Below are 26,824 nucleotides of genomic sequence, written 5' to 3'. Positions count from 1 at the left end.
GGGTAGGGTAGATGGGCCGGACGGCTGAGGAGGGACTGGGAGGGAAGCTGGGGGGCATCCTGGCTGTGGGGGTGCGGAGGGCTGGTGCAAGTCTGTCCTTTTGGGAGTGTTGGGGCAAGAAGTTGGTCAAGGGGGGTGGACTGGGGGCTAGGCAGGCTGGCACACCTTTTGGCCCAAAGACCCAACCGGGTCTCCTCTCAGGCCCTCAGACTCTCAGCTCTTCTAGCCCCTGGGAAGCTGTCCAGTCTGGTCGGAAACTTGGGAGGCTCAGCTTGCCCCCCACCCCCCACCCACCCTGGCGGTCTAGGGTGTTCTGTGGCGGTTCAAGGATCCACTCATCCACACGTACAATAAGAACAGCTCGGTGCTAGAAGGCTCGTCCGCGCAGCTGCAGGCCCGGCCCAACGTCATCCTGCTAGGCGACTCCATGGGGGACCTGACCATGGCAGACAGCGTCCCGGGTCTCAGCATCCTGCTCAAGATAGGCTTCCTGAATGACAAGGTGGGCCTGGCAGGGGTTGGGCAGGTGGGCAGCCCCCAGAGTCCTCCCCACGGCGGGGCTGCTCTTTCCCTGACCCCCACGGCTGGCGGCAAGGTTTGGTCGGTGGGCCCCTTTGATCCGCCCTCCTGCAGGCCGGCACCGCGTACTTGGGCGTCGCGGTCTGCGAGTGGGGGGAATGTCCCTGACCTGAGTACCTCCCACAGGTGGAGGAGCAGCGGGAACGCTACCTGGACGCCTACGACATCGTGCTGGAGAAGGATGAGACGCTGGATGTGGTCATCGGTATCCTGCAGCACATACTGCCCGGGGACCGGCCAGCCCCGCGGGGCCCGGCTGGCGAGGCCGCCCCCCTTAGCGAGGGGCCGCTCTAGGTTCCTCTTGACCGGCCGCTCACAGCCCAGTCGCCCCCGCCCCCCGGACCAGATTGTGAGGGTGCGGGGTGCCTGGTCACCCCTGCAGCCCCGGTGGTGCGATTATAGGGGCACGTGAGCTGGGCAAAGCCTGGAGCAGCCTGGCTCCACGGGGACTGGCCCTCGGCTGCCACTCAGACTCACCCCCGGCCCCGGGCAGCCAGGCCCAGCTTGGCGGGACCAACTGGACTTTGCCTCAGCCACAGAGGGCAACTCTCGGGGGTTGCCACGGGATCCTGGGGCCGGTGTGGCCCAGCAGTCCCCGCTGGGGAGGATTAAAGAACTCAGCCGGGAGCAGTTGCGGAGAAACTCCAGGTCTCTATGTGTTTGTCCCCATCCGCGCACCCCCAGCCCGGTCATTTCACGCCCCTTCCTCCACAAAACCTCCACCGGTCCAGGTCTGAAGGTTCGCTTGGGGTTCGCTTGTTTATTTGGGGTGAAGAGTGACAGGCACCTGCCGGGCTTTCTCCCGTGGAACAGCATTCCCCTCAGGATCGCCAAGACGGAGCCACCCACCCAAATTTGGTAGGTCTTCGCCCTGGGCCCACTCAGCTGCCAGGGCGGGCAGACGGGGCTGCTGTCGCTGCTTTAAGTAACACCCTGCCCTCCCTGCACTATCCCCCCAGCTCAGAGCATCCCCAAGGGCCGGCCTGAACCGGGGCAGGGGCAGCGCGTGGCCCCGGGAGGTAGATGAGCGGCCTCCGGGCTGGGAGGTGGGGGGATGCTGAGTGGGAGGCATTCGGTAATGGGTCTCGGGCAGGGGAGCTGCCAGTCATTCTTCTCTTCCCCCGGAACACTTCCCGCTCCATGTCGGCTCCCTGGGTTGGGACTCCTTGCTGGAATGAAAACCCTAACGGTCCATAAGACAGCCTTGCAGATAAATACCAGCCCCCGGGCTGGCATTCTCTGGTGGCCCTGCTGGGACTGCCCTACCCCCGGGGCCGGCAGCCAGCTGCACGGTCGCTCCCCAGCTGCCGTTCCCCACGCACCCCCCCCCCCCCGATCAGAGCTCCTCGTGGATCCTCTCCTGGTCCTCATCCAACTTGAGCTTCAGCTCCGCGCTGGTGATCGTGCCGTCCTGGTTGCGGTCCTGGTTGCGGAACATGTCGGCGATGGTCTTGTCCGGGTCCTGCCCCGGCAGGAGACGCCCCTTGCCCTCTGCCACCTGAGCCTTGATGAATGCGGAGAACTAGGGGGAGAGGTGGATGGAGAGGGTTGTGAGTTCTGGGGGAGCCCTGAGGGTGCCCCGGCTGGGGTTTGGGTTGGGGGAGGTGAGAGACGTGAGGGCTGGCCCGTCCGTGCCCGGGTCGCTCACCTCCTCCAGGGTGATCTGGCCATCCTGATCACGGTCCATGTCCTGGTAGAGGCTGCCGGGCGGGTCCCCGTGCCAGATGAACAGGTAGCCCTCTGGGAGGCCTTCCTCCAGTGCCACCAATTCCACCTCGAACAGCAGCACGGCACTACCGGGAACGCCCCGGGCTGGGGAAGGGGAGAGGGGGGAGGTCCTGGTCACAGGCGTTCGGAAGGGGGTCCGGCTTCACCCCCATCCCCAACATCCCTCTCCCGTCCCGGCCTGGGGTGACGGGGCGCCGGTGGGGTCCTCGGGGGTGGGTGGGTCCTCACCGCCGTGCTCGCCGTGGCCCAGGTGCGGGGGGATGATAAGGCGCCGCTGTTCTCCCACGCACATGCCCTGCAGCCCCGTGTTCAGCCCTTCGATCACCGTGTTGGCCCCCAGCGTCACCTCCTGGGGCTGCCCGTAGTCATGTCTGAGGACAGAGAGCCGATTCTATATTATTGTACTTTCCTAAGTGCTTAGTACGGTGCTCTGCACACAGTAAGCGCTTAATATATACCGTTGATTGATTGGGGCTGTGCCGGAACGACAGTCCCTCCCCACCCACCATCCGGAAAGCCCTCCAGGGTCCACAGCCTGGTCCACCCCTCCGGTTCACCTGAGCCTCCCTTCGGTCATGGCTGCCCGTTTGACCACATAATAATAGGAACAATAATAACGGTATTTGTTAAGCACTTACCGTGCGCCAGGCACTGTACTAAACGCCGGGGTGGATACAAGCAAATGGGGTTGGACACACTCCCCGCCCCAGGAGTCTCAATCCCTATTTTCCAGATGAGGTCACTGAGGCCCAGAGAAGTGAAGGGACTCGCCCTAGGTCACACAGCAGCTCCCAGGCCTGTTCTCTATCCACTAGGCCATGCTGCTTATCAGGGGCAGAGCCTGCCCTCAGGTGAGGGGTGAGGCCTGGCTCTCCCGGGGAACCCCGGTCAGCCATGTCGGTGATGAGGTGGACGCAGTATGCAGTGGTGTGCGTCCGGGACTCAGATTCACTGTTTAACACACCTGGTGTCACGCGGTTCCCCGTTGCAACCGACCCACCCCAGGGTGTGCAAACGGTGGCACTCACGAGGAAAAGAGCCGGGTGCCATCCATCAGGGAGCAGTTGTAGTGGTAGCGCACGTAGTCCCTCAGCCTGGAGGTCTCATTGCAGCTCTCGGGCCGGACCAGGGTCCGCACCTCCACCGGGTCCGCGGGGTTGTGGAAGTCGAGGACGTGAACGTCGAAGACGAGGACGGCCGAGCCGGGGATCTTGTCGCCTGAGGCCAGTGAGCTTGTTGAGTTTGGGGACGGAGAGGACCCCAGCCTGTCCCCCCTCCCCGTGACAGGTGGGAGCCGGGGGCCCAGGTGCCGCCTCCCTCTCCCTCCATCTCAGCTCTGCTGGAAATCCCTCTCCCCTCACCCTTTCCCAAGTTTCTTAAGAATCGAGGGACTCCAATGAGTGTTCTTTGCTACTGGCCTGAGCAGGCAACCGCTTGCAAAGCTGCTTTAAACGCTTCCTGCTCCCCACTTCTGAGGGAGGAGCTGTGGGGACCCCCCTCTTCCTAGGCCTTGGGGTCTGGAGATGCTAACTGGTCCAAGGGAGCTCCAGGGTCCGCTTCCCTCCATCAAGGACGTAGCAACTCCCACCTCTCCCCAACCTGGAGCCCGGTCCCTGGCGACGTGGGGCCCGGGATGAGGCCTGCTGAGGTCACGGGGCCTGGCCGTGTGTTCTGTCCCCTCCCAGGGGACCCCAAATATCCCCAAATATCCTTAGTCTCTTTGGAAGTCATACTAGCCATCCTACTACTAGTATACATACTAGTCATCCTTAGTCTCTTTGGAAGTCATACTAGTCCACATTCTGGGTTCTCTTGGGGGTCAGCATCCTAGCAGCGGGGCTCCGAAAGAGGGACTTAGGGAGGGCCCCGGGGGGAGCCGGCCGGTTTTGGGGGCTGCTGCCCGCCCGCCCGGCTGGCCCGGCCCTACCTGCCCCGTTCTCTCCGTAGGCCAGGTGTGGGGGCACGGTGATGCGTCTCTTCTCCCCGATGCATACGCCCTGCAGGCCCTGGTCCATGCCCGTGATGATGTAGCCCTGCCCGATGTACGTGTTGTACGTGTGGTTGCGTGAGTAACTGTGGGGGCATATCATCATCAGTCGTATTTATTGAGCGCTTACTATGTGCAGAGCACTGTACTAAGCGCTTGGGAAGTACAAATTGGCAACATATAGAGACGGTCCCTACCCAACAGTGGGCTCACAGTCTAAAAGGGGGAGACAGAGAACAAAACCAAACATACTACCAAAATAAAATAAATAGAATAGATATGTACAAGTAAAATAAATAAATAAATAAATAGAGTAATAAATATGTACAAACATATATACAGGCATTGGAGTAGATACCAGACAATCAGATCGGACACGATCCCTGCCCCACATGGGGTTCACAGTCTCGAGGAGAGGGAGAACAGGCATTTCACCCATACTTTGCAGAAGTGAAGTGACTCTCCCAAGGTCACTCAACCAGCAGGCAAGGGTTCGGTCCTGGACTCTTTCCACTAAGCCATGCTGTTTCTAACTAAGCCAGAGCTGCCGACTCTGCCATTGTCAGGATGGGCATTGATGGGCATCCGTCTCCAACCAGTCCCCGGCCCCCGCCCCCTCCTTCCCCTCTCAGCCCAGAGCCCACCCACGCCCCGGTGGCCCGCAGACCTGGAGTCGAAGAGCGTGCCATCCAGGAGGGAGCCGTTGTAGTGGTAGCGGATGAAGTCGCCCGGTACAGCCCTGCGCCCGCATTCGGGGGGCTGAAGCAGCGTCTCCAGCTGCACCCCATCCTTGGGGTTGTGGAGGTCCACCAGCAGGACGTGGAACACCAGCGAGGCCTGTGGGGGGATCACTGTCCCTGGGAGAGGGGAAAGATAGGGGTGGCTAGTATGATTATCAGGCAGAAACTCCTCACCCTGGGCTTCAAAGCTGTCCATCACCTTGCCCCCTCCTACCTCACCTCCCTTCTCTCCTTCTCCAGCCCAGCCCGCACCCTCCGCTCCTCCGCCACTAATCTCCTCACCGTACCTCGTTCTCGCCTGTCCCGCCATCGACCCCCGGCCCACGTCCTCCCCCGGGCCTGGAATGCCCTCCCTCTGCCCCTCCACCAAGCTCGCTCTCTTCCTCCCTTCAAGGCCCTGCTGAGAGCTCACCTCCTCCAGGAGGCCTTCCCAGACTGAGCCCCTTCCTTCCTCTCCCCCTCGTCCCCCTCTCCATCCCCCCATCTTACCTCCTTCCCTTCCCCACAGCACCTGTATATATGTATATATGTTTGTACATATTTATTACTCTATTTTACTTGTACATATCTATCCTATTTATTTTATTTTGTTAGTATGTTTGGTTTTGTTCTCCGTCTCCCCGTTTTAGACTGTGAGCCCACTGTTGGGTAGGGACTGTCTCTATATGTTGCCAATTTGTACTTCCCAAGCGCTTACTACAGTGCTCTGCACATAGTAAGCGCTCAATAAATACGATTGATGATGATGATCATGATTGGGCGGGGCTGGGGGGGGACACCCAGGTATGGAGGCCACCCCAACACTTCAGGGACGCGGGCTCTGCTCCCCTGCCCCGGCAGACCCCAGGCTCTGCCCCCTCGCCCCAGTGACCCCAACCATCCAGAGGATCCATCCTCAGCTGAGTCCTCACCATAGCCTTTCTCTCCGTATGCCAGGAACGGGGGGACGATTATCTTCCGCCGTTCGCCCGCGCAGGTGCCCAACAGCCCCTGGTCCATGCCCTTGATGAGCCAGCCGGAGCCGATGTAGGTGTCATAGGTGCTCCCCTTACTGTAGCTGCGCAGACCCGAGACCCAAAACGGGGAGCTGGCCAGAAGCCTGATATCTCTCCTGGCCCTGCTAAGCAGGCCGAACCCTCCCTCCTCTTCCCAAGGGCTTCCAGGCCTGGCAGAGCAGGCATTCGAGGAACGATGGCCAAGTCTGACACTTCGGGAAAGCACCGGTGCCGTCGCTCTGGGAAGAGCTTCCTTACCACACGGGCTCTAGGGGAGATGTCTCGGGGGCGGTGACTGGGATCCCGCTGCTTTGTTACTTTCTGTTGGCCCTTGTGAGCCAGAAATTCAGCCACCTCTCCATGATCCTGGAGGTTGGTAGCCAGGCTTGTGGACAATCCAGGCCCTTGAGCTTTTCCTCCCTCCCGCTCACCGCCCGCCTGCTGCCGTTTGCCCGCTCAATTCCCTCTTCCCCAGAGAGTGGGCAGGATTGGGACTCAGAACTGCCCCGTGGAAGCTCCTTGAACCATCTGCCTGTTATCTGTGGGTTTTGAGGAACCGTGTGGATGTTCGAACGTGGATAACTTTATCTGTGGGTTTTGAGGAACCGTGTGGATGTTCGAACGTGGATAACTTTATCTGTGGGTTTTGAGGAACCGTGTGGATGTTCGAACGTGGATAACCGAGCTTCCTGGGTGGAATGTTGCGTATCTGGATGTGGGCTGGTAGTTTGGTCTTAATCTGCATGACTGCTGTGAACCCAAGCTGAGCGGCTCTGACCATTCATAGCAGGAGGCCCAGGAGGTGGGATCTCTGCCCCCTTCCAGAAGCCCCGCCATGCCCCCTGACCCTTCCAGGGGCCCGGCTGCACCCCGGGGCCTCGGGGGTCCCGCCCCACCTGCCTGACCTGGAGTCGAAGTGGGTGCCATCCAGCAGCGTCCCGTTGTAGTGGTAGCGGACAAAGTCGGAGTCCTGGACGGTGCGGTTGCAGCTGGGCGGCCGGAACAGCGTGGTGACCTGGGGCTTGTCCTCCTTGTTCCAGATGTCCAGCAGGATCACGTCAAAGTACAGCGTGGCGTCCGGCGGGATCAGCCCAGCTGAGGAGTACGAGAGGATCAGAGGCCCCAGGTGGGAGACAAGAGGCCCCAGCCATGCAGCCCCGAGAGGGAGGCCAAAGGGAGGGAGGCCGGAGGCTGCAGCCATGCAGTCCTGGGAGAGGGGCCAGAGGCCCCAGCCATGGTTGCGGGTAAAGATCTCAGCCGTGCAGCTGCAGGTTGAGGATCGGAGACCCCGGCAAACGGCCCCCCCGGGGCTCCCTTACCAACGCCGATGCTCCCGTAGCCGAGGTGCGGAGGCACGATCAGGCGGCGACGCTCGTTGACACACATGCCCTGCAGCCCCCGATCCATGCCGGTGATCAGCCGGCCCACGCCCACCACGCCAGCCACCGTGGCCCCGCGGTCATAGCTGTGGGAGAGGGGGATGGCGGTGCCCCGCACAGCGGGTCACTCACGTACCCACGCGCGCTCACGGTGGCATGCACACACGAGTCTTGCCTTGCGTAAGTTGGCACACTCATTCACACGCTCCACCTTCCACACACCTACTCCCACACAGACACACAAACCATAGACAGTCATGGCCTCTAGGGTGGAATACACACGTGCTCCCTTACAATCAATCAATCAATCGTATTTATTGAGCGCTTACTGTGTGCTGAGCACTGTACTAAGCGCTTGGGAAGTACAAGTTGGCAACATCATCATCATCAATCGTATTTATTGAGCGCTTACTGTGTGCAGAGCACTGTACTAAGCGCTTGGGAAGTACAAGTTGGCAACATGTAGAGACAGTCCCTACCCAACAGTGGGCTCACAGTCTAAAAGGGGGAGACAGAGAACAAAACCAAACATACTAACAATAAAATAGAGTAGATATGTACAAGTAAAATAGAGTAATAAATATGTACAAACATATACATTTAATTTTGTTGTCTGTCTCCCCCTTCTAATAATAGTAATAATAATAATGGCATTTGTTAAGCGCTTACTATGTACAAAACACTGTTCTAAGCACTGGGGAGGATACAAGGTGGTCAGATTGTCCCACGTGGGGCTCACAGTCTTAATCCCCATTATACAGATGAGGTCCCTGAGGCACAGAGAAGTTAAGTGACTCGCCCAAAGTCACACAGGTGACAATTGGCAGAGCCGGCATTTGAACCCATGACCTCTGGCTCCCAAGCCCGTGCGCTTTCCATTGAGCCGCGCCGTTTCTCAAGTGAGCCCGTTGTTGGGTGGGGACCGTCTCTATATGTTGCCAACTTGGACTTCCCAAGCGCTTAGTGCAGTGCTCTGCACACAGTAAGCGCTCAGTAAATACGATTGAATAGACTGTGAGCCCGCTGTTGGGTAGGGACTGTCTCTATATGTTGCCAACTTGGACTTCCCAAGCGCTTAGTGCAGTGCTCTGCACACAGTAAGCGCTCAGTAAATACAATTGAATGAATGAATGAATGACGGGCTCGCCGTCCACGTGTTCTAAACATGGAAGTAGATTGGCAACACATAGAGTACTTCCCAAGCACTTAGAACAGTGCTCTGCACACAGTAAGCGCTCAATAAATACGATTGAATGAATGAATCGCCCCTTTGGACACAAGAGGCTGGCCCTCCCTCCCCACCTAAGGACACTGCAGCTCCCCTGGCCTGACTAAACCCCAATTTTCCTCAGCTCCCACTCCCTTCCGCATCACCCTGACTCACTCTCTTCGCTCTTTCCCCCTCTCCCTGCCCCACAGCACTTATATATGTATATATCTATAATTCTATTTATTTCTATTGACGCCTGTGTACTTGTATTGATGTCTGTCTCCCCCCCCAGACTGTGAGCCCGCTGTGGGCAGGGATTGTCTCTCATTATTGGTGTACTATACTTTCCAAGCGCTCCGCACACAGTAAGCACTCAATAAATACGACTGAATGGATGAATGATTGAATTTGGTTGCTTGCTCTGGAAATGGAGGTCAGGGAAATGGCCCTCCCCCTTCCTCTTCTCCTACTCCCTTCTGCATGGCCCTGACTTGCTCCCTTTATTGATCCCCCCAGCACTTTTCATTCCTTCATTCAATCGTATTTATTGAGCGCTTACTGTGTGCAGAACACTGTCCTAATCAATCAATCAGTCGTATTTATTGAGCGCTTACTGTGTGCAGAGCACCATACTAATCAATCAATCAATCATATTTATTGAGCGCTTACTGTGTGCAGAGCACTGTACTAATCAATCAATCAATCATATTTATTGAGTGCTTACTGTGTGCAGAGCACCGTACTAATCAATCAACCGTATTTATTGAGCGCTTACTGTGTGCAGAGCACTGGACTAAGCGCTTGGGAAGTACAAGTCGGCAACACATAGAGACAGTCCCTACCCAACAGCGGGCTCACAGTCTAGAAGGGGGAGACAGAGAACAAAACCAAACATACTAACAAAATAAAATAAATAGAATAGAGGTGTACAAGTAAAATAAATAAATAAATAGAGTAATAAATATGTACAAACATATATACATCTATACAGGTGCTGTGGGGAAGGGAAGGAGGTAAGATGGGGGAGATGGAGAAGGGGACGAGGGGGAGAGCTTGGGAAGTACAAGTTGGCAACATATAGAGACAGTCCCTATCCAACAGTGGGCTCACAGTCTAGAAGGGGGAGACAGACAACAAAACTTAATAACAAAATAGAATAAATATGTACAAGTAAAATAAATAGAGTAATAAATATGTACAAACATATACATACAGGGGCTGTGGGGAGGGGAAGGAGGTAAGGACTTCTAGACTGAACAGCTGGCACGCGGTCTAGAAGCGGGGAGACGGACAACAAAACAAAACATATTAACAAAATAAAATAAATAGAATAGTAAATACGTACAAGTAAAATAAATAGAGTAATATTCATTCATTCAATTGTATTTAGTGAGCGCTTACTGTGTGCAGAGCACTGGACTAAGCGCTTGGGAAGTCCAAGTTGGCAACACAAAGAGACGGTCCCTACCCAGCAGCGGGCTCACAGTCTAGAAGGGGGAGACAGACAACAAAACAAAACATATTAACAAAATGAAACAAATAGAATAAATATGTACATGTAAAATAAATAGAGTAATAAAAATGTATAAACATATATACAGGTGCTGTGGGGAGGGGAAGGAGGTAAGGCGGGGGGATGGGGAGGGGATAATGATGGTATTTGTTCATTCATTCATCCATTCATTCATTCAGTCGTATTTATTGAGCGCTTACTGTGTGCAGAGCACTGGACTTATGGACATACCTGTAATTTATTTATTTATGTTAATGTCTGTCTCTCCCTCTAGACTGTAAGCTCGTTGTGGGCGGGGAATGTGTCTGTTTATTGTTCTACTGTCCTCTCCCAATCAATCAATCAATCGTATTTATTGAGCGCTTACTGTATGCAGAGCACTGTACTAAGCACTTGGGAAGTACAAGTCGGCAACACATAGAGACAGTCCCTACCCAACAGCAGGCTCACGGTCTAGAAGGGGGAGACAGAGAACAAAACCAAACGTACTAACAAAATAAAATAAATATTCCCAAGCGCTTAGTACAGTGCATTACACGCAGTAAGCGCTCAATAAACAAACTGGATGATTCAATGAATGACAAAGGCCCCCCCCCCCCGGGGTGGGGGGGTTGTTTGGGGTGAGGTGACTTTGGCCTGGGGAGGCCGGCTGGGCTGGGGGTTGGGCAACTCTAACAGTTGTAGTAGTACAACAGGAGTCCAGTGCTCTGCACACAGTAAGCGCTCAATAAATACGATTGATTGATTGATTGATTGACCCCGAGGCCTGCCCCCCAAAGTGCTTGGGCTGGGGTTTACAGTGGCTCAGTGGAAAGAGCCCGGGCTTGGGAGTCAGAGGTTGTGGGTTCTAATCCCAGCTCCGCCACTTGCCAGCTCTGTGACTTTGGGCAAGTCACTTCACTTCTCTGGGCCTCAGTTCCCTCATCTGTAAAACGGGGATGAAGACTGGGAGCCCCATGTGGGACTCCCCCTCCTTCCCCTCTCCATCCCCCCAACCTTACCTCCTTCCCCTCCTCACAGCACCTGAATATATGTATATATGTTTGTACATATTTATTACTCTATTTATTTATTTTACTTGTACATATCTATTCTATTCATTTTATTTTGTTAATATGTTTTGTTTTGTTCTCTGTCTCCCCCTTCTAGACTGTGAGCCCGCTGTTGGGTAGGGACCGTCTCTATATGTTGCCAGCTTGGACTTCCCAAGCACTTAGTACAGTGCTCTGCACACAGTAAGTGCTCAATAAATACGATTGATTTATTGATTGACAACCTGATGACCTCGTATCTACCCCAGCGCTTAGAACAGTGCTTGGCACATAGTAAGTGCTTAACAAATACCATCATTACTATCATTACCGTCTCTATATGTTGCCGACTTGTACTTTCCAAGCATTTAGAAGCAGCGTGGCTCAGTGGAAAGAGCCCGGGCTTGGGAGTCAGAGGTCGTGGGTTCTAATCCCGGCTCCGCCACTTGCCAGCTCTGTGACTTTGGGCAAGTCACTTCACTTCTCTGGGCCTCAGTTCCCTCATCTGTAAAACGGGGATGAAGACTGTGAGCCCCATGTGGGACTCCCCCTCCTTCCTCTCCCCCTCCTCCCCCTCTCCATAATAATAATAATAATAATGGTGGTATTTGTTAAGCGCTTACTATGTGCAAAGCACTGTTCTAAGCACCGGGGGGGATACAAGGTGATCAGGTTGTCCCACTTGGGGCTCACAGTCTTAATCCCCATTTTACAGATGAGGTAACTGAGGCACAGAGAAGTTACCCCCCCGCCTTACCTCCTTCCCTTCCCCACAGCACCTGTATATATTTATATATGTTTGTACGTATTTATTACTCTATTTATTTTACTTGTACATATCCTTTCTATTTATTTTATTTTATTAATATGTTTGGTTTTGTTTTCTGTCTCCCCCTTCTAGACTGTGAGCCCGCTGTTGGGTAGGGACCGTCTCTATATGTTGCCAACTTGTACTTCCTAAGCACTTAGTACAGTGCTCTGCACACAGTAAGCGCTCAATAAATACGATTGATTGATTGATTGATTGGCCCCAAGGCCTGCCCCCTAAAGTGCTTGGGCTGGGGTTTACAGTGGCTCAGTAGAAAGAGCACGGGCTTGGGAGTCAGAGGTTGTGGGTTCTAATCCCGGCTCCACCACTTGCCAGCTCTGTGAATCTGGGCAAGTCACTTCACTCCTCTGTGCCTCAGTTCCCTCATCTGTAAAACGGGGATGAAGACTGTGAGCCCCATGTGGGACTCCCCCTCCTTCCTCTCCCCCTCCTCCCCCTCTCCATCCCCTCCTCCCCCCTCCATCCCCCACCGCCTTACCTCCTTCCCTTCCCCACACCACCTGTATATATGTATATATGTTTGTACGGATTTATTACTCTATTTATTTATTTATTTTACTTGTACATATCTATTCTATTTATTTTATTTTGTTAATATGTTTTGTTTTGTTGTCTGTCTCCCCGTTCTAGACTGTGAGCCCGCTGTTGGGTAGGGACCGTCTCTAGATGTTGCCAACTTGTACTTCCCAAGCACTTAGTACAGTGCTCTGCACACAGTAAGTGCTCAATAAATACGATTGATTGATTGACAACCTGATGACCTCGTATCTACCCCAGCGCTTAGAACTGCGCTTGGCACATAGTAAGCGCTTAACAAATACCATCATTACTATCATTACCGTCTCTATATGTTGCCGACTTGTACTTCCCAAGCATTTAGAAGCAGCGTGGCTCAGTGGAAAGAGCCCGGGCTTGGGAGTCAGAGGTCGTGGGTTCTAATCCCGGCTCCGCCACTTCCCAGCTCTGTGACTTTGGGCAAGTCACTTCACTCCTCTGTGCCTCAGTTCCCTCATCTGTAAAACGGGGATGAAGACTGTGAGCCCCATGTGGGACTCCCCCCTCTTTCCTCTCCCCCTCCTCCCCCTCTCCATAATAATAATAATGGTGGTATTTGTTAAGCCCTTACTATGTGCAAAGCACTGTTCTAAGCGCTGGGGGGGATACAAGGTGATCAGGTTGTCCCACTTGGGGCTCACAGTCTTAATCCCCATTTTACAGATGAGGTAACTGAGGTAAAGTTACCCCCCCCCCCCCCCGCCTTACCTCCTTCCCTTCCCCACAGCATCTGTATATATGTATATATGTTTGTACATATTTATTACTCTATTTATTTTACTTGTACATATCTATTCTATTTATTTTATTTTGTTAATATGTTTTGGTTTGTTCCCTGTCTCCCCCTTCTAGACTGTGAGCCCGCTGTTGGGTAGGGACCGTCTCTATATGTTGCCAACTTGTACTTCCTAAGCACTTAGTACAGTGCTCTGCACACAGTAAGCGCTCAATAAATACAATTGATTGATTGATGGATTGACCCCGAGGCCTGCGCCCCAAAGTGCTTGGGCTGGGGTTTACAGTGGCTCAGTGGAAAGAGCCCGGGCTTGGGAGTCAGAGGTTGTGGGTTCTAATCCCGCCTCCGCCACTTGCCAGCTCTGTTACTTTGGGCAAGTCACTTCACTTCTCTGGGCCTCAGTTCCCTCATCTGTAAAACGGGGATGAAGACTGTGGGCCCCATGTGGGACAACCTGATGACCTCGTATCTACCCCAGCGCTTAGAACAGTGCTTGGCACATAGTAAGCGCTTAACAAATACCATCATTACTATCATTACCGTCTCTATATGTTGCCGACTTGTACTTTTATTCATTCATACAATCGTATTTATTGAGCGCTTACTGTGTGCAGAGCACTGTACTAAGCGCTTGGGAAGTACAAGTTGGCAACACAACTTGTACTTCCCAAGCACTTAGAAGCAACGTTGCTCAGTGGAAAGAGCCTGGGCTTGGGAGTCAGAGGTCAGGGGGCCACTTGTCTGCTCTGTGACTTTGGGCAAGTCACTTAACTTCTCTGTGCCTCAGTTCCCTCATATGTAAAATGGGGATTAAGTCTGTGAGCACCACGTGGGACAACCTTGATTAGCTTGTATCCCCCCAGTGCTTAGAACAGTGCTTGGCACATAGTAAGCGCTTAACAAATACCAACATTATTATTATTATTACAGTGCTCTGCCCATGAATGAATCTCTTTTTTAAATTCTGTCTGCATCTCATTTGCAAAAGGAGGCCTTCCCAGACTGAGCCCCCTCCTTCCTCTCCCCCTCCTCCCCCTCCCCATCCCCCCACTTTACCTCCTTCCCTCCCCACAGCACCCGTATATATGTATATATGTTTGTACGTATTTATTACTCTATTTTATTTGTATATATTCTATTTATTTTATTTTGTTAATATGTTTTGTTTTGTTGTCTGTCTCCCCCTTCTAGACTGTGAGCCCGCTGTTGGGTAGGGACCGTCTCTATATGTTGCCAACTTGTACCTCCCAAGCGCTTAGTCCAGTGCTCTGCACACAGTAAGCGCTCAATCAATACGATTGATTGATTGATTGATTGAATCTCTTTTTTTAAAAGGACTCCTGGGCGAGGGTGGGGGGGCTCCCAGGACTATTTTGTTAATATGTTTGGTTTTGTTCTCTGTCTCCCCCTTCTAGCCTGTGAGCCCGCTGTTGGGTAGGGACCGTCTCTATATGTTGCCAGCTTGTCCTTCCCAAGCGCTTAGTCCAGTGCTCTGCACAAAGTAAGCGCTCAATCAATACGATTGATTGATTGATTCTCTTTTTTTAAAAGGACTCCTGGACGGGGGTCCCAGGACTATTTTGTGAATAAGTTTGGTTTTGTTCTCTGTCTCCCCCTTCTAGCCTGTGAGCCCGTTGTTGGGTAGGGACCGTCTATGTTGCCAACTTGTACTTAGTCCAGTGCTCTGCACACAGTAAGCGCTCAATCAATACGATTGATTGATTGATTGATTGATAGATTGAATCTCTTTTTTTAAAAGGACTCCTGGGCGGGGGGGGGGGGGGGGGGGGGGGCTCCCAGGACTGGGGAGAAGGGGATCGGGGCGGGACAAAGGGGGCAGATGGGTCCTTCTTTGTCCAGTGCTCTGCACATAGTAAGCGCTCAATCAATACGACTGATTGATTGATTGATAGATTGAATCTCTTTTTTTAAAAGGACTCCTGGGCAGGGGTCCCAGGACTATTTTGTTAATATGTTTGGTTTTGTTCTCTGTCTCCCCCTTCTAGCCTGTGAGCCCGCTGTTGGGTAGGGCCCGTCTCTCTATGTTGCCAACTTGGACTTAGCCCAGTGCTCTGCACACAGTAAGCGCTCAATCAATACGATCGACTGATTGATTGAATCTCTTTTTTTAAAAGGACTCCTGGGCGGGGGTCCCAGGACTATTTTGTTAATATGTTTGGTTTTGTTCTCTGTCTCCCCCTTCTAGCCTGTGAGCCCGCTGTTGGGTAGGGCCCATCTCCCTATGTTGCCAACTTGGACTTAGCCCAGTGCTCTGCACACAGTACGTGCTCAATCAATACGATTGATTGATTGATAGATTGAATCTCTTTTTTTAAAAGGACTCCTGGGCGGGGGTCCCAGGACTATTTTGTGAATAAGTTTGGTTTTGTTCTCTGTCTCCCGCTTCTAGCCTGTGAGCCCGCTGTTGGGTAGGGACCGTCTCTCTATGCTGCCAACTTGGACTTAGTCCAGTGCTCAGCACACAGTAAGCGCTCAATCAATACGATTGATTGACTGATTGATTGATTGAATCTCTTTTTTTAAAAGGACTCCTGGGCGGCTTGGGGGTGGGGGGGGGGCTCCCAGGACTGGGGAGAAGGGAATCGGGGCGGGACTAAGGGGGCAGACGGGTCCTTCCCAAGAGCTTTGTCCAGTGCTCTGCACACAGTACGTGCTCAATCAATACGATTGATTGATTGATAGATTGAATCTCTTTTTTTAAAAGGACTCCTGGGCGGGGGTCCCAGGACTATTTTGTGAATAAGTTTGGTTTTGTTGTCTGTCTCCCGCTTCTAGCCTGTGAGCCCGCTGTTGGGTAGGGACCGTCTCTCTATGCTGCCAACTTGGACTTAGCCCAGTGCTCTGCACACAGTACGTGCTCAATCAATACGATTGATTGATTGATAGATTGAATCTCTTTTTTTAAAAGGACTCCTGGGCGGGGGTCCCAGGACTATTTTGTGAATACGTTTGGTTTTGTTGTCTGTCTCCCCCTTCTAGCCTGTGAGCCCGCTGTTGGGTAGGGACCGTCTCTCTATGCTGCCAACTTGGACTTAGCCCAGTGCTCAGCACACAGTAAGCGCTCAATCAATACGATTGATTGATTGATTCTCTTTTTTTAAAAGGATTCCTGGGCGGGGCTCCCAGGACTATTTTTTTAATAAGTTTGGTTTGGTTCTCTATCTCCCGCTTCTAGCCTGTGAGCCCGCTGTTGGGTAGGGACCGTCTCTCTATGCTGCCAACTTGGACTCAGTCCAGTGCTCTGCACACAGTAAGCGCTCAATCAGTACGATTGATTGATTGATTGATTGAATCTCTTTTTTTAAAGGACTCCTGGGCAGGACTGGGGGAGAAGGCGATCGGGGAGGGACTAAGGGGGCAGACGGGCCCTACCCCAGCCTTGGTCTTCGGGATGGGAGAGTCGGGGGGTACCTGGAGTCGAACTGGAGGCCGTCCTGGAAGGAGCCGTTGTAGTGGTAGCGGACAAAGTCTCCGATCTGCACCTCCCGGGGGCACAGCTTGGGCACGAAGTAGCGGTCGATGACCACGTCCTCCAGGGCCCCGGGGCTGGCCCGACCCCCGGCCCCGGACGGTCCCCAGAGGAGGAGGAGGAGGAGGAGGAGGAGGAAGGGATGATGCTGATGCTGATGAAGGGGGCGGCTAGGCCCGGCCGGTCCCGGGCCCGGGGACATGGCGCCTGCAGGCCGACGAGAGCACAGTGCCGACGACCCCGCCCCCCCTCCAGCCTGTCAACGTGGACCAGCGGCTGCTGAGCTGGCGCCGGACGAACGGAGGAAGCGCTGTACTGAGCGCTTAAACTACTTAGTTGACTCTCACATCGTCTATTGATAGGATTTTTCTCCCCCTCGTCCCCCTCTCCATCCTCCCGTCTTACCTCCTTCCCTTCCCCACAGCACCTGTATATATGTATATATGGTTGTACATATTTATTACTCTATTTATTTATTTATTTTGCTTGTACATTTCTATCCTACTTATTTTATTTTGTTGGTATGTTTGGTTCTGTTCTCTGTCTCCCCCTTTTAGACTGTGAGCCCACTGTTGGGTAGGGACTGTCTCTATGTGATGCCAATTTGTACTTCCCAAGCGCTTAGTACAGTGCTCTGCACATAGTAAGCGCTCAATAAATACGATTGATTGATTGATTGATTGATTTTTTTGTGAGCCCCACGTGGGATAACCTTGTATCAATCAAGGAGGCCTTCCCAGACTGAGCCCCTTCCTTCCTCTCCCCCTCGTCCCCCTCTCCATCCCCCCATCTTACCTCCTTCCCTTCCCCACAGCACCTGTATATATGGTTGTACATATTTATTACTCTATTTATTTATTTATTTTACTTGTACATATCTACCCTATTTATTTTATTTTGTTGGTATGTTTGGTTTTGTTCTCTGTCTCCCCCTTTTAGACTGTGAGCCCACTGTTGGGGAGGGACTGTCTCTATGTGTTGCCAATTTGTACTTCCCAAGCGCTTAGTACAGTGCTCTGCACATAGTAAGCGCTCAATAAATACGATTGATGATGATGATCAATCAGTCGGATTTATTGAGCGCTTACTGTGCGCTTAGAGCAATCACTCAGCCGTATTGATGGAGCGCTTACTGTGTGCAGAGCACTGGACTAAGCACTGAACTAAGAGCATTGCTTTGCACATAGTAAGTGCTTAACAAATGCCGTCATTATTATTGTTTTGTTCATATAGACTTTTAGACTGTGAGCCCACTGTTGGGTAGGGACTGTCTCTATATGTTGCCAATTTGTACTTCCCAAGCGCTTAGTACAGTGCTCTGCACATAGTAAGCGCTCAAGAAATGCGATTGATTGATTGATTCATATGTCTCGGTTCGTTGTCCGTCTCCCCCCTCTAGACTGTGAGCCCGCTGCTGGGGAGGGGCCGGCTCTAGAGGTTGCCAACCTGGAGCGCTTAGTCCAGTGCTCTGCACCCAGTAAACGCTCAATAAATACGATTGAATGGATGAATGAATGAATAAATATTCTATTTATTTTATTTTGTCAATATGTTTTGTTCTCCGTCTCCACCTTCTAGACTCTGAGCCCACTGCTGGGTAGGGGCCGTCTCTAGATGTTGCCAACTTGGACTTCCCAAGCGCTTAGTCCAGTGCTCTGCACCCAGTAGGCGCTCAATAAATACGATTGAATGGATGAATGAATGAATATTCTATTGATTTTATTTTGTCAATATGTTCTGCTTTGTTCTCCGTCTCCCCCTTCTAGACTGTGAGCCCGCTGCTGGGGAGGGGCCGGCTCTAGATGTTGCCAACCTGGAGCGCTTAGTCCAGTGCTCTGCACCCAGTAAGCGCTCCATAAATACTATTGAATGGATGAAAGAATGAATATTCTATTGATTTTATTTTGTCAATATGTTTTGTTTTGTTCTCCGTCTCCCCCCTCTAGACTGTTAGCCCACTGCTGGGTAGGGGCCGTCTCTAGATGTTGCCAATTTGGACTTCCCCAGCGCTTAGTCCAGTGCTCTGCACACAGTAAACGCTCAATAAATTCATTCATTCATTCATTCAATCGTATTGAGCGCTTACAGAGAGCAAAACAAAACATATTAACAAAATAAAATAAATGGATTATGTACAATTGAATGAATGAATATTCTATTGATTTTATTTTGCTCATATGTTTGGTTTCGTTGTCCGTCTCCCCCTTCTAGACTGTGAGCCCGCTGCTGGGGAGGGGCCAGCTCTAGATGTTGCCAACCTGGAGCACTTAGTCCAGTGCTCTGCACCCAGTAAGCGCTCAATAAATACGATTGAATGGATGAATGAATGAATATTCTATTGATTTTATTTTGTCAATATGTTTTGTTTCGTTGTCAGTCTCCCCCTTCTAGACTGTGAGCCCGCTGCTGGGTAGGGGCCGTCTCTAGATGTTGCCAACTTAGACTTCCCAAGCGCTTAGTCCAGTGCTTTGCACACAGTAAGCGCTCAATAAATTCATTCATTCATCCATTCAATCGTATTTATTGAGCACTTACAGAGAACAAAACAAAACATATTAACAAAATAAAATAAATGGATTATGTACAATTGAATGAATGAATATTCTATTGATTTTATTTGTTCATATGTTTGGTTTCGTTGTCCGTCTCCCCCTTCTAGACTGTGAGCCCGCTGCTGGGGAGGGGCCGGCTCTAGATGTTGCCAACCTGGAGCGCTTAGTCCAGTGCTCTGCACCCAGTAAGCGCTCCATAAATACGATTGAATGGATGAATGAATAAATATTCTATTTATTTTACTTTGTCAATATGTTTTGTTTTGTTCTCCGTCTCCCCCTTCTAGACTGTGAGCCCACTGCTGGGTAGGGGCCGTCTCTAGATGTTGCCAACTTGGACTTCCCAAGCGCTTAGTCCAGTGCTCTGCACAAGTAAGCGCTCAATAAATACGATTGAATGGATGAATGAATGAATATTCTATTGATTTTATTTTGTCAATATGTTTTGTTTCGTTCTCCGTCTTCCCCTTCTAGACTGTGAGCCCGCTGCTGGGGAGGGGCCGGCTCTAGATGTTGCCAACCTGGAGCACTTAGTCCAGTGCTCTGCACCCAGTAAGCGCTCAATAAATACGATTGAATGGATGAATGAATGAATATTCTATTGATTTTATTTTGTTCATATGTTTTGTTTCGTTGTCAGTCTCCCCCTTCTAGACTGTGAGCCCGCTGCTGGGGAGGGGCCGGCTCTAGATGTTGCCAACTTGGACTTCCCAAGCGCTTAGTCCAGTGCTCTGCACACAGTAAGCGCTCAATAAATTCATTCATTCATTCATTCAATCGTATTTATTGAGCGCTTACAGAGAACAAAACAAAACATATTAACAAAATAAAATAAATTGATTATGTACAATTGAATGAATGAATATTCTATTGATTTTATTTTGTCAATATGTTTTGTTTTGTTCTCTGTCTCCCCCTTCTAGACTGTGAGCCTGCTGCTGGGTAGGGGCCATCTCTAGATGTTGCCAACTTGGACTTCCGAAGCGCTTAGTACAGTGCTCTGCACCCAGTAAGCGCTCAATAAATACGATTGAATGGATGAATGAATGAATATTCCATTTATTTTATTTTGTCAATATGTTTTGTTTCGTTCTCCGTCTCCCCCTTCTAGACTGTGAGCCCGCTGCTGGGTAGGGACCGTCTCTAGATGTTGCCAATTTGGACTTTGCAAGCGCTTAGTACAGTGCTCTGCACACAGTAAGGGCTCAATAAATTCATTCATTCAGTAGTATTTATTGAGCACTTACAGAGAACAAAACAAAACATATTAACAAAATAAAATAAATAGAATATGTACAATTGAATGAATGAATGAATATTCTATTTATTTTATTTTGTTCATATGTTTTGTTTCGTTCTCCGTCTCCCCCTTCTAGACTGTGAGCCCGCTGTTGCGTAGGGGCCGTCTCTAGATGTTGCCAACTTGGACTTCCCAAGCGCTTGGTCCAGTGCTCTGCACACAGTAAGCGCTCAATAAATACGATTGAATGAATGAATGAATGGCCAAGTCAGCAACTTACGTTGCCAACTTGTACTTCCCAAGTGCTTAGTACAGTGCTCTGCAATCAATCAATCAATCGTATTTATTGAGCGCTTACTGTGTGCAGAGCACTGTACTAAGCGCTTGGGAAGTACAAATTGGCAACATATACAGACGGTCCCTACCCAACAGTGGGCTCACAGTCTAGAAGGGGGAGACAGAGAACAAATCCAAACATATTAGCAAAATAAAATAAATAGAATAGATATGTACAAGTCAAATAAATAAATAGAGTAATAAATATGTACAAACATATATACATATATACAGATGCTGTGGGGAAGGGAAGGAGGTAAGACGGGGGGGATGGAGAGGGGAGGAGGGGGAGAGGAAGGAGGGGGCTCAGTCTGGGAAGGCCTCCTGGAGGAGGTGAGCTCTCAGTAGGGCCTTGAAGGGAGGAAGAGAGCTAGCTTGGTGGATGTGGGGAGGTGGTGGATGTGGGGAGGGAGCACTGTGCACACAGTAAGCGCTCAATAAATACAATTGAATGAATGAATGAACGAACCTACATAGAGCAGCAGCGTGGCTCAGTGGAAAGAGCCCGGGCTTTGGAGTCAGAGGTCATGGGTTCAAATCCCGGCTCCACCAACTGCCAGCTCGGTGACTCTGTGCAAGTCATTTCATTTTGCTGGACCTCAGTTCCCTCATCTGGAAAATGGGGATTAAAACTGTGAGCCCCCGGTGGGACAACCTGATCACCTTGTAATCTCCCCAGCTCTTAGAACAGTGCTTTGCACATAGTAAGCGCTTAACAAATGCCATCTTTATTATTAGTATTATTATTATGCGGAGAAGCAGTGTGGTTCAGTGGAAAGAGCCCGGGCTTTAGAGTCACAGGTTCAAATCCTAGCTCCGCCAACTGCCAGCTGGGTGACTTTGGGCAAGTCACTTCACTTCTCTGGACCTCAGTTCCCTCATCTGGAAAATGGGGATTAAAACTGTGAGCCCCCAGTGGGACAACCTGATCACCTTGTAACCTCCCCAGTGCTTAGAACAGTGCTTTGCACATAGTAAGCGCTTAACAAATGCCATCTTTACTATTATTATTATGCAGAGAAGCATTGTGGTTCAGTGGAAAGAGCCCGGGCTTTGGAGTCAGAGGTCATGGGTTCAAATCCCGGCTCTGCCAACTGTCAGCTGTGTGACTTTGGGCAAGTCACTTCACTTCTCTGTGTCTCAGTTCCCCCATCTGGAAAATGGGGATTAAAACTGTGAGCCCCTGGTGGGACAACCTGATCACCTTGTAACCTCCCCAGCGCTTAGAACAGTGCTTTGCACATAGTAAGCGCTTAACAAATACCATCATTAGAGATGGTCCCTTCCCAACAAGGGGCTCACAGTGTAGAAGGGCGAGTCCTCTGACTCTCAAGCCGGTGCTCTTTCCTCTCCTCCTCCCCTTCCCCCCTCCCCACAGCACTTGCATATATCTGTCCAGATTTATTACTCTATTTACCTTACTTGTACATATTTACTATTCTATTTATTTTGCTAACGACGTGCATATCGCTATAATCCTATTTATTCCGACGGTTTTGACTCCTGTCTACCTGTTTTGTTTGGTTGTCTGTCTCCCCCTTCTCGCCTATGAGCCCATTGCTGGGTAGGGACCGTCTCTACGTGTTGCCGACTTGGGCTTCCCAAGCGCTTAGTCCAGTGCTCTGCACCCAGTAAGCGCTCCATAAATACTATTGTCTTGTTGTCTGTCTCCCCCTCCTAATAATAATAATAATAATAATGGCATTTATTAAGCGCTTACTATGTGCAAGTGCTGGAGAGGTTACAAGGTGATCGGGTTGTCCCACGGGGGGCTCACGGCTTTAATCCCCATTTTCCAGATGAGGTCACCGAGGCCCAGAGATTTGAACAAAGTCACCCAGCTGACAATTGGCGGAGCCGGGATTTGAACCCCTGACTTCTGACTCCAAAGCCCGGGCTCTTTCCACTGAGCCACGCCGCTTCTCTAGCCCGTGAGCCCGTTGCTGGGTAGGGACGGGCTCTACGTGTTGCAGACTTGGACTTCCCAAGCTTTCAGTCTTCTTCTTCTTCAATCATATTTATTGAGCGCTTACTGTGTGCAGAGCACTGTACTAAGCGCCTGGGAAGTCCAAGTTGGCAACATATAGAGACGGTCCCTACCCAACAGTGGGCTCACAGTCTAGAAGGGGGAGACAGAGAACGAAACAAAACATATTAACAAAATAAAATAAATAGAATATGTACAAATAAAATAAATACAGTAATAGGAGAGTACAATATAGACTGTATTAGACTATGTTAGACTAATAGACTAATATAGTCTATTTTAGACTGTGAGCCCACTGTTGGGTAGGGACTGTCTCTCTATGTTGCCAATTTGCACTTCCCAAGCGCTTAGTACAGTGCTCTGCACATAGTAAGCGCTCAATAAATACGATTGATGATGATGATGATGATGATATAAAAGAGTTGGTATTTAATACAACTCGTCATTCTCACAGCAGCAAATTTTCTAGAATACCAAGATTTCTTTTTGTTGTGCAAATTATCAACTGTTAAGGATGTGTCTCGCATAATACTCCATAGGGAACATATTTAGATTTTTTTTTTTAAATCAGAGACACGCACACGGGAATATTTTTCCTTAATCTGCACAGGGCAACATTCCATTCTAGGTACAATCAGCAGCTAACTACAACCAGCGTGGTTACCGGGGCTTTTTCATGCTGTCGAAAGATTCCTGACATTTCAACCGGTCGCCCATCTGAAAGGCTGACTCCGTTTCCTGTTTCGGATTTTAAAGTAGGCGAACCCATTCTACTATGGCCCTATTCTCCGCTGAACCCGTTCTACGCTGGTCCAGGCTCCGCACCCGTTACGCGCTCCATCGGTGCGACCGAACGAAAGGAAGAACCGAGCCACGCCGCGGAGGGAGCCCCACTTGAGGAGGCCGGTCCGACCAGCGCTAAGACCCTGCCTTCCCCCCTCGCCCCCCCAAAGCGGCCCCCAGCCCGTCCCGCCCCTGGTCTCCGTGGCGGGGGGCGAGGATGGAGGCCTGGGCCTTGTCGTTGCTGCTGCTCCTGGGGTGCGGCGTGCGGGGCCAGTACGAGGAATACAGCTTCCGCGGCTTCCCGCAGGCCGAGCTCCGGCCTTTGCAGGCCACCTACGCCGCCGCGCTGGAGGGCTTCGAGGGTGAGAACTGGCGGGAGAGCGTTTGGGGCCTGGAGCGGGCCCTGCGCCTGCACCGCCTGCTGCGGGACAGCGAGGCCCACTGCCACCAGCTCTGCGGTGGCACCCAGCCCGCCGACCCGGCCTCCCCGCGGCCCCCGCCGCCCCCGGCCCAGGCCGGGCAGGCCGGCGAGCAGTGGGCCCGAGAGCTGGGCCTCTTCGCCCACCTCCTCCACCGTGCCGCCTGCCTGCGGGGCTGCAAGAAGGACCTGCCCGTCTTCCGCCTGCCCTACCCGCCCCGCCAGCTGCTCAGGGACTTCCAGAGCCGCCTGCCCTACCTCTACCTGCACTACGCCCTCTTCAAGGTGGGCCCCTTGAGTCATTCAATCCTATTTAATCCTGATAATAATAATAATAATAATGATGATGGCATTTGTTAAGCGCTTACTAGGTGCAGAGGTGAGCAGGTTGTCCCACCTGGGGCTCACGGTCTTCATCCCCGTTTTCCAGGTGAGGGAACGGAGGCTCGGAGAAGTTAAGTGACTTGCCCAAGGTCGCACGGCAGACACGTGGCCGAGCCGGGATTCGTTATGATACGTCATATATCATAGGAAGTATGATAATACTGATGGTATTTGTAAAGCGCTTACTATGTGCAAAGCGCTGTTCTGAGCGCCGGGGGGGTGCGAGGTGATCGGGTTGGCCCACGTGGGGCTCCCGGTCTTCATCCCCGTTTTCCAGATGAGGGAACGGAGGCGCAGAGATGTGAAGTGACTTGCCCAAAGTCACACAGCCGACAAGTGGCGGAGCCGGGATTAGAACCCAGGACCTCTGACTCCCAAGCCCGGGCTCTTTCCACTGAGCCACGCTGCTACAAGTCGTATTTAATAATGATAATAATGATGGTATTTCTGAAGCGCTTACTATGTGCAAAGCGCTGTTCTGAGCGCCGGGGGGGTGCGAGGTGATCGGGTTGGCCCACGTGGGGCTCCCGGTCTTCATCCCCGTTTTCCAGATGAGGGAACGGAGGCGCAGAGATGTGAAGTGACTTGCCCAAAGTCACACAGCCGACAAGTGGCGGAGCCGGGATTAGAACCCAGGACCTCTGACTCCCAAGCCCGGGCTCTTTCCACTGAGCCACGCTGCTACAAGTCGTATTTAATAATGATAATAATGATGGTATTTCTGAAGCGCTTACTATGTGCAAAGCGCTGTTCTGAGCGCCGGGGGGGTGCGAGGTGATCGGGTTGGCCCACGTGGGGCTCCCGGTCTTCATCCCCGTTTTCCAGATGAGGGAACGGAGGCGCAGAGATGTGAAGTGACTTGCCCAAAGTCACACAGCCGACAAGTGGCGGAGCCGGGATTAGAACCCAGGACCTCTGACTCCCAAGCCCGGGCTCTTTCCACTGAGCCACGCTGCTACAAGTCGTATTTAATAATGATAATAATGATGGTATTTCTGAAGCGCTTACTATGTGCAAAGCGCTGTTCTGAGCGCCGGGGAGGTGCGAGGTGATCGGGTTGGCCCACGTGGGGCTCCCGGTCTTCATCCCCGTTTTCCAGATGAGGGAACTGAGGCACAGAGAAGTGAAGTGACTTGACCAAAGTCACACAGCCGACAAGTGGCGGAGCCGGGATTAGAACCCAGGACCTCTGACTCCCAAGCCCTGGCTCTTTCCACTGAGCCACGCTGCTACAAGTCGTATTTAATAATGATAATAATGATGGTATTTCTGAAGCGCTTACTATGTGCAAAGCGCTGTTCTAAGCGCCGGGGGGTTGCGAGGTGATCGGGTTGGCCCACGTGGGGCTCCCGGTCTTCATCCCCGTTTTCCAGATGAGGGAACTGAGGCGCAGAGAAGTGAAGTGACTTGCCCAAAGTCACACAGCCGACAAGTGGCGGAGCCGGGATTAGAACCCATGACCTCTTGACTCCCAAGCCCGGGCTCTCTCCACTGAGCCACGCTGCTACAAGTTGTATTTAATCCTATTTAATAATGATAATAATGATGGTATATGTGAAGCGCTTACTATGTGCAAAGCACTGTTCTAAGCACTGGGGGGATGCAAGGTGATCAGGTTGGCCCACGTGGGGCTCACGGTCTTCATCCCCATTTTTACAGATGAGGTAACTGAGGCACAGAGAAGTGAAGTGACTTGCCCAAAGTCACACAGCTGACAATTGACAGAGGTGCCCGGGCTCTTTCCACTGAGCCACGCTGCTACAAGTCGTATTTAATCGTATTTAATAATGTTAATAATGATGGTATTTGTGAAGCGCTTACTATGTGCAAAGCACTGTTCTAAGCGCTGGGGGGATATAAGGTGATCGGGTTGGCCCACGTGGGGCTCACGGTCTTCATCCCCATTTTCCAGATGAGGGAACTGAGGCGCAGAGAAGTGAAGTGACTTGCCCACAATCACACAGACGACAAGTGGCAGAGCCGGGATTAGAACCCATGACCTCGTGACTCCCAAGCCCGGGCTGTTTCCACTGAGCCACGCTGCTACAAATCATATTTAATCGTATTTAATAATGATAATAATGATGGTATTTGTGAAGCGCTTACTATGTGCAAAGCACTGTTCTAAGCGCTGGGGGGATACAAGGTGATCAGGTTGGCCCACATGGGGCTCACAGTTTTAAACCCCATTTTTACAGATGAGGTAACTGAGGCAAAGAGAAGTGAAGTGACTTGCCCAAAGTCACACAGCTGACAATTGACAGAGGTGCCCGGGCTCTTTCCACTGAGCCACGCTGCTACAAATTGTATTTAATCATATTTAATAATGATAATAATGATGGTATTTGTGAA

At 51.5% G+C, this 26,824-nt stretch overlaps 3 protein-coding genes across 6 annotated transcripts in view; 2 read left to right on the top strand and 1 right to left on the bottom strand.

Moving 5' to 3' along the window:
• Nucleotides 1-1,221, top strand: part of NT5C3B (5'-nucleotidase, cytosolic IIIB) — a 26,159-nt gene extending 24,938 nt beyond the window's left edge. For all 3 annotated transcript variants that reach the window (XM_038753575.1, XM_038753576.1, XM_038753577.1), the window contains 2 exons: nucleotides 308-502; nucleotides 706-1,221. In XM_038753575.1, the coding sequence (XP_038609503.1) occupies nucleotides 308-502; nucleotides 706-873 (363 nt within the window). In that variant the 3' untranslated portion in view covers nucleotides 874-1,221. The remainder of the gene's footprint in view (nucleotides 1-307; nucleotides 503-705) is intronic.
• Nucleotides 1,198-24,475, bottom strand: FKBP10 (FKBP prolyl isomerase 10). 2 transcript variants are annotated; one of them, XM_038753572.1, is made up of 10 exons: nucleotides 16,715-16,995; nucleotides 7,349-7,494; nucleotides 6,935-7,124; nucleotides 5,946-6,091; nucleotides 4,962-5,151; nucleotides 4,235-4,380; nucleotides 3,336-3,525; nucleotides 2,536-2,678; nucleotides 2,228-2,391; nucleotides 1,198-2,101 (listed from the first exon to the last, which is right to left on the bottom strand). In XM_038753572.1, exons 1-10 carry the CDS (start codon nucleotides 16,972-16,974, stop codon nucleotides 1,916-1,918), a joined length of 1,761 nt encoding a protein of 586 aa, XP_038609500.1. In that variant the 5' UTR covers nucleotides 16,975-16,995; the 3' UTR covers nucleotides 1,198-1,915. The 2 variants fall into 2 exon arrangements, with proteins under 2 accessions (XP_038609500.1, XP_038609501.1); XM_038753573.1 differs by lacking the exon at nucleotides 16,715-16,995 and adding an exon at nucleotides 24,457-24,475 and having other exon boundaries at nucleotides 1,200-2,101.
• The window catches only part of P3H4 (prolyl 3-hydroxylase family member 4 (inactive)), a 17,648-nt gene continuing 14,425 nt past the window's right edge, over nucleotides 23,602-26,824 (top strand). Inside the window, exon 1 of the mRNA XM_038753574.1 lies at nucleotides 23,602-24,373. Coding sequence (XP_038609502.1) covers nucleotides 23,888-24,373 — 486 coding nt within the window. The 5' untranslated portion in view covers nucleotides 23,602-23,887. The remainder of the gene's footprint in view (nucleotides 24,374-26,824) is intronic.

Source organism: Tachyglossus aculeatus, chromosome 11, assembly GCF_015852505.1.
Source record: "Tachyglossus aculeatus isolate mTacAcu1 chromosome 11, mTacAcu1.pri, whole genome shotgun sequence".
NCBI classification, from domain to species: domain Eukaryota; kingdom Metazoa; phylum Chordata; class Mammalia; order Monotremata; family Tachyglossidae; genus Tachyglossus; species Tachyglossus aculeatus.
Note: the sequence above shows the minus strand (reverse complement) of the source record. Positions and strands in the feature narration are given on the sequence as shown.